At 54.4% G+C, this 8,964-nt stretch overlaps 1 protein-coding gene across 1 annotated transcript; it reads left to right on the forward strand.

Annotated features, from left to right (window-relative positions):
• Window positions 1-6,320: 6,320 nt before the first annotated feature.
• LOC139440651 (tetrapeptide repeat homeobox protein 2-like) lies at window positions 6,321-7,945 on the forward strand. The gene is made up of 3 exons (XM_071220508.1): window positions 6,321-6,429; window positions 6,709-6,878; window positions 7,343-7,945. The coding sequence occupies exons 1-3, from the start codon at window positions 6,321-6,323 to the stop codon at window positions 7,943-7,945; spliced, it is 882 nt and encodes a 293-aa protein (XP_071076609.1).
• The last annotated feature ends 1,019 nt before the right edge of the window (window positions 7,946-8,964 follow it).

An 8,964-nucleotide genomic window follows, 5' to 3' on the forward strand; every position in this document is an offset into this window, starting at 1 on the left:
TTATGATCATATTATTATTTTGCAGGTCCTATAAGTGAATACTTGGGCATTATATTAATATGGTAACTAATTTAACACGTTAGTTAAATTAACATACAACAGAATGATAGATACTTATATATAAATTAGGAATATAAATTATACACTTATGTGCATAGAAATAATTGAGCAGAATCTCTGATAAATAATTGCTGTCCTATACGCATGTGCTGCCACTCTCGGGCTCATCAACATCATTACTGGAACAATTCTTATTAGAATCGATTTCCTATGCTCACGTGTCCTCCATAACACGCCCGACTTGTCGTAAGCCACAAGCAGCTCTTGAGGTACCAGAATCTCGGAAAATTCAGTATGGCTGCCCCGGAGGAAACATCAGCCGAGAGAACGATTCTGGGCAGGCGAACCTGAGAAATCCAACAAGTTGTCTGCTTCCAAAATGCGATGGTATGAAAGGCACAGGGTAGACAGTCCCACTGCAAAAGGGAGAAATCAGAAAGAAGAAAGGCATCGTGGGTCCCAAGCCAATCCAATCTAGCAGGTCATAGCCCATTAAATTAAAAATTTTTTAAATTAAAGTGTAGTTAGCATGTAATATTATATTTGTTTCAGGTGTGAGACATTTATATATCTTATGGAGTGATCATGGTAAGTCCCGTAACCCTCTAGATTTCTCTTAAAGGTGTTGTTTGTGTATTTTTGGAGGGAGGGGAAGGGAGGGGGGAGGAGAGGGAAAGAAACGTCGATGGACTGGATATACCGCAGTTGCCTCTCACACGCCCCCAGCTGGGGCCTGACCTGGCCTGCAACCCAGGCGTGTGCCCTGACTGGGAATCGAACCGACGACCTTTCAGTTTGCAGGCCGCACTCAATCCACCGAGCCACACCAGCTGGGGCTCCCTCTAGATTTTAAGGATCGGGAATTCGCCTTTTTGTCCCGCTGCTCTGACCTTCTGGCCCACTGGGGTGGTGGCCCGCATCCCATCTGCCCTGAGGGGCAGCCCCCACCATTTGTGGTCTCTTGAATCATTTACATTCTTCCTTCCATGGGTCATCCTGGACGGTCTTGAATTTCAGGGCTCTGGGAATTTCAGGCTCCTCCTATCCGGTGCAGGGGACACTCTTCATTCACCTTTAGCCCAGAGGCATGGATGTGAGTAATCGCTCACCACAGTGTCTGACAGCAACACCGGCTCTCAGCTGCGTGCAAGGTCTCTCCTCTCTCCTTTGTCCAGCTGAGTCATTGTTTACACACGTCCCTGTGCAGGCTGGGACTTTGTGCTAACTCAGCAACGCGGCAGCACCAACACGACCATCCCCACTCCTGTCCTCGCCTCCCTGGTCAATCCCAGCTGGCAAGTCGGCAGGTGTGGCAAGTTCACCCGGACACTGTGTACAGCGGACACCCCCACGCCAGAATCACAGGAGACAGAATCTGAATGGCCTGCAAAGTCAGGTGACCACTCCAGGTCTAATCAACCCCCTCCAAGTGTCTGCAGGTCACACCAGTCCTTGGAAAAGAGACCCCCTGATAAGAGTATATGAAGAGCCCTGGCTGGCGTAGCTCAGTGGATTGAGCACCGGCCTGAGAAGGAAAGAATTTCTGGTTCGATCCCCAGTCAGGGCAAATGGGTTGCAGGCCGGGTCTCCAGGGAGCTCACGAGAGAGGCAACCACACATTGATGTTTCTCTCCCTCCCCTTCCTCTCTGTCTAAAAATAAATGAATAATACAATCTTTAAAACAATCACGTGAATTCTCTGGGGGGATGAGCAGTTAAAGTTGACAAGTTCAAACACTCCCTGGTCCCGACTGTTAGTGCCCTACTCTGAGCACAAGAATGCCCTGTGCGTACTCCGCTGCCTTCTGAAGGAGGGCCGTTTTCATTGGCCCTTTCGAGTAAGTGATCCCTTCTTCCCATCTAAAAGCCAATTGGGCGGGAGAAAGTAACTGGATATCTTGTTTTCCCTTCATGACCAGGAAGGGGCTATTCTTGAGGACTAAGTTAACTTCTTCTGGTTCTAATGTCTTGCCCAGGCATCGGCAGATGTTCTGTAGAGTGCTTCTTGTGTCCTGGAAGAAGAAAATGCCAAAGAGAGGGTAGGGAAGGGAAAGGGCGAAGGAAAGGAGACGGGAAGGAGAAATGGCAGGAGGAGGAGCAGAAGGAGGGAGAGGAGGAGAGGGAGAGCACAGAAGTGTGGAGTTGGACGTGACCAGGAGGGAGAAAGGGAAGAAGGGAAACAGAAAGAGAACAACTATGTAAAAGGCCGAGTCCACATGAATTTCCCAGTGTAACTGAATTCGGGACACCTTGCCAGTAAAATATAGGGCGGCGTAGGTTTTCTTACGAGACTTTTAGAACGTCGTCTGGACAAGTACGAGGTGGGTTAAGCGAGGGGAGGTTTAGGGAGGACTTGACAAAGACGTAAAGGGTTGATTTCAAATGCTGAATGTCCCATCAAGGAACATGGTTCGTCATAAGGAACATTTGAATACCAATGGAGGTTTGTGAGATCTTTTTTAAAAGATCTCATATTTTATTGATAATGTCATTAAAGTTGTCCTGACTTGTCCTCCTTGCCTCCCTCTACCCAGTGCCTCCCACTCCCTCAGGCAATCCCCCCACCATTGTTCACGTCCCTGGGTCGTGCATCGAAGTTCTTTGGCTTCTCCATTTCCTACTGCACTTTACACTCCCACTGGCTCTTCTGTAACTGCCTATCTGTTCTTAATCTCCTCACCTCTTCCCCCATTCTGCCCCTCTCACCTCACAGCTGGCAACCTTCCAGTAACTAACTTCTTTTCTCTTGCTGCTTTTAAGAGTTCCTCTTTCTCTTTAACCTTTGGTTTTGTAACTATGATGTGTCTTGGAGTGGGCCTCTTTGCATCCATCATAATTGGCACTCTCTGTGCTTCCTGGACTTGTATGTCTATTCCCTTCACCAACTTAGGGAAGCTTTCTTTCACTGTTTTTTTCAGAGAGATTTCTAATTTCTTGCCCTTTCTCTTCCTTTTCTGGCACTCCTATGAGGCAAATGTTGGACCTCTTAAAGGTGTCCCAGGGGCTGCTTACACTGTCCTCATTTTTTTTTTTTTGGATTCTTTTTTTCTTCTTGTTGTTCTGATTGGTTGATTTTTTTTCTTCCTTATGTTCCAAATCATTGATTTGATACTTGGCTTCATCCACTCTACTGTTGTTTCCCTGTAAATGGTCCTTTAGTTCAATTAGTGTATCCTTGGGTTCTGACTAGGTCTTTTTTATGCTGCTGGGGTCCTCACTGAGTTCCTGGAGAATCTTTATAAACAGCGTTTCAAACTCTGCATCTGATAGATTGCTTATCTCCGTTGCCCTTAGCTCTTTTCCTGGAGGTTTGCATCTTGGGGGCAAGAGGTGGGTCAACCATGGGGGTGGGGCAGAATCCAGGAGTGCGCACAAATACCTTAGGTGTGTCTGCATACATGCGTTTTTGCTTTTCTTTTTGTTTTTGCATGTGCTAATTAAATGTGTCCCTTCTCAGAAATGAGACATTACTCGCTGGCAACAACTCATCATTAGCGGTCACCTGGAGCTTTTCTCATTCTAAACAACGGAGTTAGGGAGCAAAAGTCTCCCAAGGACCCAGAACCCGCTGGAAACAGGAAGTCAGACCTCCTCCGCCAGGCGCACAGCCCGAACAGCACGCGGAAAATCTTCAGTTGTTGCTAAAAGTCCCTCCTCTCACGCCTTTTAACCGTTCATTAGTCTGGCGTTGCCAAGCATGATTTAATTTTTCTCTTGCTCCCGGACATGAATTAATTCAATGAACGCAGTTCACTGATATGTCGAAAAATGTATATTTGTGCCTGTTCCCAGTGGACAGGAATTCTCCCAGAGCAATTTTTTCTTTTGACGATAAATCTGTTGGGGCAAAGATACTATCCAGGGCTGATCCCTCAACCCACCTTACCGACGCAGGCTCCCACATCCCTGAAAAAATTCCTCCACCAGCCTACACTCCATGGATGGGAAGCGAAGGCCACTCCCTCCTCCCGCACCCCACCGGGTCTGCAGGCAACCCATTGCTTTCGCCCGGATCAGCCCAGTGGACAAGAAAACGAGCGTGACGTCTGCTTTTCCTCGGTATTGCTACATGCCCCTGCCGCAAAAGCCACCCGTTTAAAGCAGGCAATTCAGAGTTTTTCAGTTCACCCGCAGAGTCTCCCATCCACCACCACCACCAGCAACCGGAGGACATTTCCATCACCCCAGGTAGAAACCCAACCCAACCACACCTGTCTCCAGTTACTCCCGACTACCCCTCCCCCCCCAGCCGCCCCCGCCACTAGGGAGTTGTCCCGGGATTTTTTGCTAAATGAGGCCGACACTATACGCCCTTTTGTGGCCTGTTGGAAGGCTCCCCCGCGTTGCGGCATCGGTCAGCATTTCGTTCCTTTTCGTGGCTGAATAATATTCCGTTGCACGAATACACGAGGCTTGGTTTCTCCCTTCCCCAGTTGATAGTGGTTTGGGTTTGTCTTTGCTTTTCTGGCGATTGTGAACTGTCAACTTGTCCATCCACCCACACCTTTCCTGGCCGATTACAGGGCTGCACTCCCGAATCCCCGAGGGCTTTCCCGCCCCTCCCCCCGCCCCAGCCTGGTTACAGGGTCATAGGCGTGTCAACCTGTTTGACGAGCACTGGCCATGGCTTGCGGCATTTGCCAGCATAGAGCGTGAGGTAGCGGGCCAAAATTAGGAGCGAAATCTCAATGAACATGTCTGTATGGTTTATTCAGTTTGAATTTGATCTCCCGAGAAATTTGTAGCTCGCCGACGGTGAGCCTTGTGAGCCAGGCTTTAGCCTGACAAAGGACCCCTAGGCCCCACCAGGGTCCTGCCACAAGATGAGGTCGCCTAGGGGTCTGGCCAGAACAGATTCATCTCCGCTGTCTTCCTGATAGTCGTTGGCGGAGGGACGCGGACAGATACCACCGAGTCCCTCGCAGAAACAACCCACCCTCCAAATATGACAGAGGGAGGTTTACTGGCGCCTCCCCACCCCCTCAGCCGCCAAGCCCAGGGTGGACCCCTCTCCTCATCTTTGCCCATCGAATCAGCACAACGTTACACTTAATCTCCTTTCGACAGCAGCGAGAGGGGGCCTCTCGTCACACGTTGCAGACCACGGAAATTGCTCGGTTTTCCCGCGTTGCCATCAGGGCCCGCCTCGGGTCTGGCGACCAGCGCGCTCCCGAGAAGCGGGAGAACCGTGGGAGGACCTAGGAAAGCCGCCCTGAGCCGGGAAGCCGCGGTTGGGCGCGGGAGGTGACCCCAGCCACCAGATCGCTCCGCCGCGTCTCTCTCGGTACTTGAGCCCTAGTGAGCCGCCACTCGCACCGAGGATAGTAAAAGTCCCCAGGGGGTGAGCGCTGTGAGTTGAACTGTCTCCTGACCCGAGTCCCCAGCAGACCCTGGACAGGAGAGGAGCCCGGCCTGACGTTTCCACGCGGGTCTGCACCGCTCGCAAGGGCTGGATGCAGTGACCAGGGACACACAGAGCAGACCCGGTTCATTCGTTCACGGCCGACATCGGCTCACTGTCCACCTGGCCCCCTCGCACCACCACCGGGGAGGAAAACCAGCCCCTACGAATTCACGCCACGGTCAGGGCCAGTGTGTCTGAACCCTGCCCGTCTCCCGGGCCTGGGGACCACCGGACAACAGCGTGGAGAAATGCCCGTGGGCTCTGGGCACCTGGGAGGAGGCTGCTGGGTGGTGGGGCAGGTGGGACGCCCAGGACTGGCCAGGGAGAGGGTGGGCCCGCGGCACTGGCTGGACCCGGGGAGGGACGTTTCCAGCAATGCCTACCCCCCACCAAGGAATGGTTAAGTCCCCGCGACTCCTCACCCCACGTGACCCCACCCTACCTTACTCCACCCCCTTCCCGAGCTACAGCCCCAGGCTATCTGGCCTCTCAGGTTCCATTCCCCAAGATAGGCCCCACACACAGTAGGTCCTCAATAAAAGGATTAGTCCAGGAATGCGTCTCCTGAGGGGGCGTGGCCAAGGGTGAAGGTGGTTTCCGAGGACCCTGAGGTCCCACTCGGGGGTATTTAAAGCCCAGACCTGGAAGACAGAGCATCAAACACGGCAGACTCAGCAGCATCCAGGATGCAAGAACCCAGGTCTTGGGAGGGTGAGTCTGGACCCACCGAGGCAGGAAGGGAGAAGAGGCGGAGGGCCGAGGCTGTGCCAGCGGGCTCTTGGGCGTGCAGAAGAGGACCCCTTGTCTGGGAGGGCCTAGTGAGTTTGGGGCTGGAAGGATATTTGGGAGCAGCGTGATGAGAATAGGGCCTGGCACCCGCAGCCTCCTGCAAGTGCGGGTGGCTCCCTGCAGCGAGTGGAGGGTGGTGAAGCAGGTGAGGCGGGAACCACCTGGCGCCAGGCTGCGTGAGCCTGGGTCCCCGCATGCTTGTGCGGGCTGCGGGCGCTGTTCTTGTGCCCATTTTGAAGATGTGGAGACTGAGGCGTAGACGGGTGAGGGGCCGGGTCAGGAAGGTGGAGGGTCTGGGCGGCTGGTCTGGATGCCAGGCTGCACCCACAGCGCGGCCCCGACCTTGGCCTCGGCCCCCACTCCCATCCTCACCTGCTGTCAAGGGCCTGGCCCAGGTGGGGTTACCTGGGGACTGTCTGTGAGGCTCTTTTGACACCATTTTCCTCTTCCTCCAGGCTTCTCGCTGCCCCTAAGGCCCCCAAAGCGGCAGCGACGGCAGCGCTCGGTGTACAGCGTGGTACAGCGGGATGAGCTGGAGAGGTTCTTCCAGAACAACCATTACCCGTCCTACGAAGAGCGCGAGACCCTGGCGGCCAGGCTGAACCTCCAGGAACAGCAAGTGCAGGTACCTCCCAACCCAATCCCACGGCTTGGAGACCACAGGCCGCCTGCCCTCCCTCTGGGCCGCAGGTGGGGCGGATGAGGGGCCAGAGAGCCCAGTGCTGCCCGGGGTCACCCCGATAGCAAGGGATCACCCGTGTGGACCCAGGGCCCAGCCCCGAGCCCACCTCACCCTGTGTGGTGCAAACCGGCCAACGCAATTATCCCCAAAGCGATGCCCCGGAGTCTCCCCATGCCTGGGCCTCAGGGCCTCTCTGAACCCGGGGTGCTCTGGGGCAGACCGCGTCCTGGCCCCTGGGTGTCCCCGCCTGTGGCCACTGAACCCAGGAGCCAAAAGCTGGGTTGTGGGGGGAGGGAGATGTGTGAGGCCACGTGGCCCTCCTCACCTGGGCCGCCTCACCCCTGGGCAAAAGTGGGTGCTGCAAGCTCCTGTCCTCTTACACTTGCTCCCGTCCCCTCTCACCCCAGGTGTGGTTCAAGAACCGCCGGGCCAAACAGACTAGGCTGCAGGGAGGAACCAGAACCAGGCAGCCTGGCTCGAAAGCCCGTGCCTCGTCCCTGAGCCCAGGAGAACACAGGGCCGCACCTGCTGCAGTGGGACCTGGGTTGCTAGATGAGCTGGTACTGCCCTCGCCACCTTGGTTCACTGAGGACCCAGTACAGCCCTCGGGTCCTGGTTTCGTCGAGGACCCGGTATTGTCCTTGGGTCCTGGGTTCGCCGAGGACCCGGTATTGCCCTCGGGTCCTGGGTTCACTGAGGACTTGGAGTCCCTTTGGGACCTATTGTTTCCCGAGGATCCCGAGTCCTCCGGCAGCTCTATGCTTCCTGGGGGCTCAGGTTTCCACAACCCCTTGGGAGGCATTGCAGCAGCGGAATCCAGTGCCTCCAGCCCCCTGCAGGCCTGGGGGGCTCCTGCCCAGGACGCCCAGAATCCGGTCCCCGGCGCAGCCGCTCCAGCTGCATCTCCAGCTCCAGTTCCAGCTCCAGCCGAGGTCCCAGTCAGTCTTGAGGACTCAAACGACGGGGATCTCTGGCCAGACATTGATCTCCTGGATCTGCTGTCCCTGTGAGACCCGTTAGAGGGACCCTCCTCCTCGCCTCCTCCATCTGGGAACCAAGGAATGGACTCTGTGGATGGGAAGGACTCTGACCCCAGGATGTCCCTGGGTCTAACGGGGCATCTGTCCCAGCGAAGTCCTCCAGACCCCGTGGGACCAGAGGCGACCAGGGTGTCTGTTCCAGCACCGTGGGCCCAGGCGGGTGCGGGAAGCAGGGCTGGCGGGGCTTGGTGGTGGGTTACTCTGGTGCAGCGTGAATCCACTTGTATTTCTCTAACTTTGGGAGTTAGAGGTCCGCTGCTGAGATTTACAGTCTAAGTATCACACTCAGCTCTTGCTGGTTGTTGCTCAGTGGATTGAGAGCCTGCCTGGGAACTGATGGGTGGCCCGTTTGATTCGCAGTCAGGGCCCATGCCTGGGTCGAGGGCCACGTGGGGGCGTACAGGAGGCAGCCCACCCGTGTTTCTCTTGTACAAGGATGTATCCCTCTGGCTCCTTCTCCCTCCCTCACCCTGTGTGTAAAACCAAGTAAATGAAATAATTAAAAAAAATTAAAATCCAATCTAAGTCTATCGTTTCTTTCTTCATGAGAATTTTACAAAGGTTCCCTACAAAGTGTTTTGATTTTAATCGTCATGGGCTTAGGCACAGATTTATGTGGGTTCAGTTCTAGCGCTGGATTATTGCCTGACTTTTTGGAAGGTATTTTCAAATACGCCCTATTTATAGGACTCAGTTGACCGACTTTGTTATCAGTTGATACTATTATTTTGAGGCAGGGACCTGACTCCAATTGTTCAAGTGCTAATGGCTTACCTGGACATTGCGGGGGGATTTATGATTTGAAAATTAATAAAGTGCATGGTTACCTTGTAAACACTGTTTCCTGCAGGGACTGCGAGTTTGCCTCCTCCTCGGGTACCCCCAGTCCAGCAGGGGGGGAGCGCCCCTGACCCCTTCTCTCTGCTCCTTTGCCTCACCTCCGGCTTCCTCTGCCGCCCCCTTGTGGCCGTGCTGGCCCCTGCGTCTCC

This window comes from Desmodus rotundus, unplaced genomic scaffold (assembly GCF_022682495.2).
Source record: "Desmodus rotundus isolate HL8 unplaced genomic scaffold, HLdesRot8A.1 manual_scaffold_91, whole genome shotgun sequence".
In the NCBI taxonomy this organism is placed as follows: Eukaryota; Metazoa; Chordata; class Mammalia; order Chiroptera; family Phyllostomidae; genus Desmodus; species Desmodus rotundus.

Excerpts from the sequence above, each read along its gene's own strand:
- LOC139440651 (XM_071220508.1), top strand. The coding sequence starts at position 6,321 with ATGAGAATAGGGCCTGGCACCCGCAGCCTCCTGCAAGTGCGGGTGGCT. Across the intron at positions 6,430-6,708 it reads ACCACCTGGCGCCAGGCTGC|GCTTCTCGCTGCCCCTAAGG; the intron begins GTGAGCCTGGGT and ends CTCTTCCTCCAG. Across the intron at positions 6,879-7,342 it reads TCCAGGAACAGCAAGTGCAG|GTGTGGTTCAAGAACCGCCG; the intron begins GTACCTCCCAAC and ends CTCTCACCCCAG.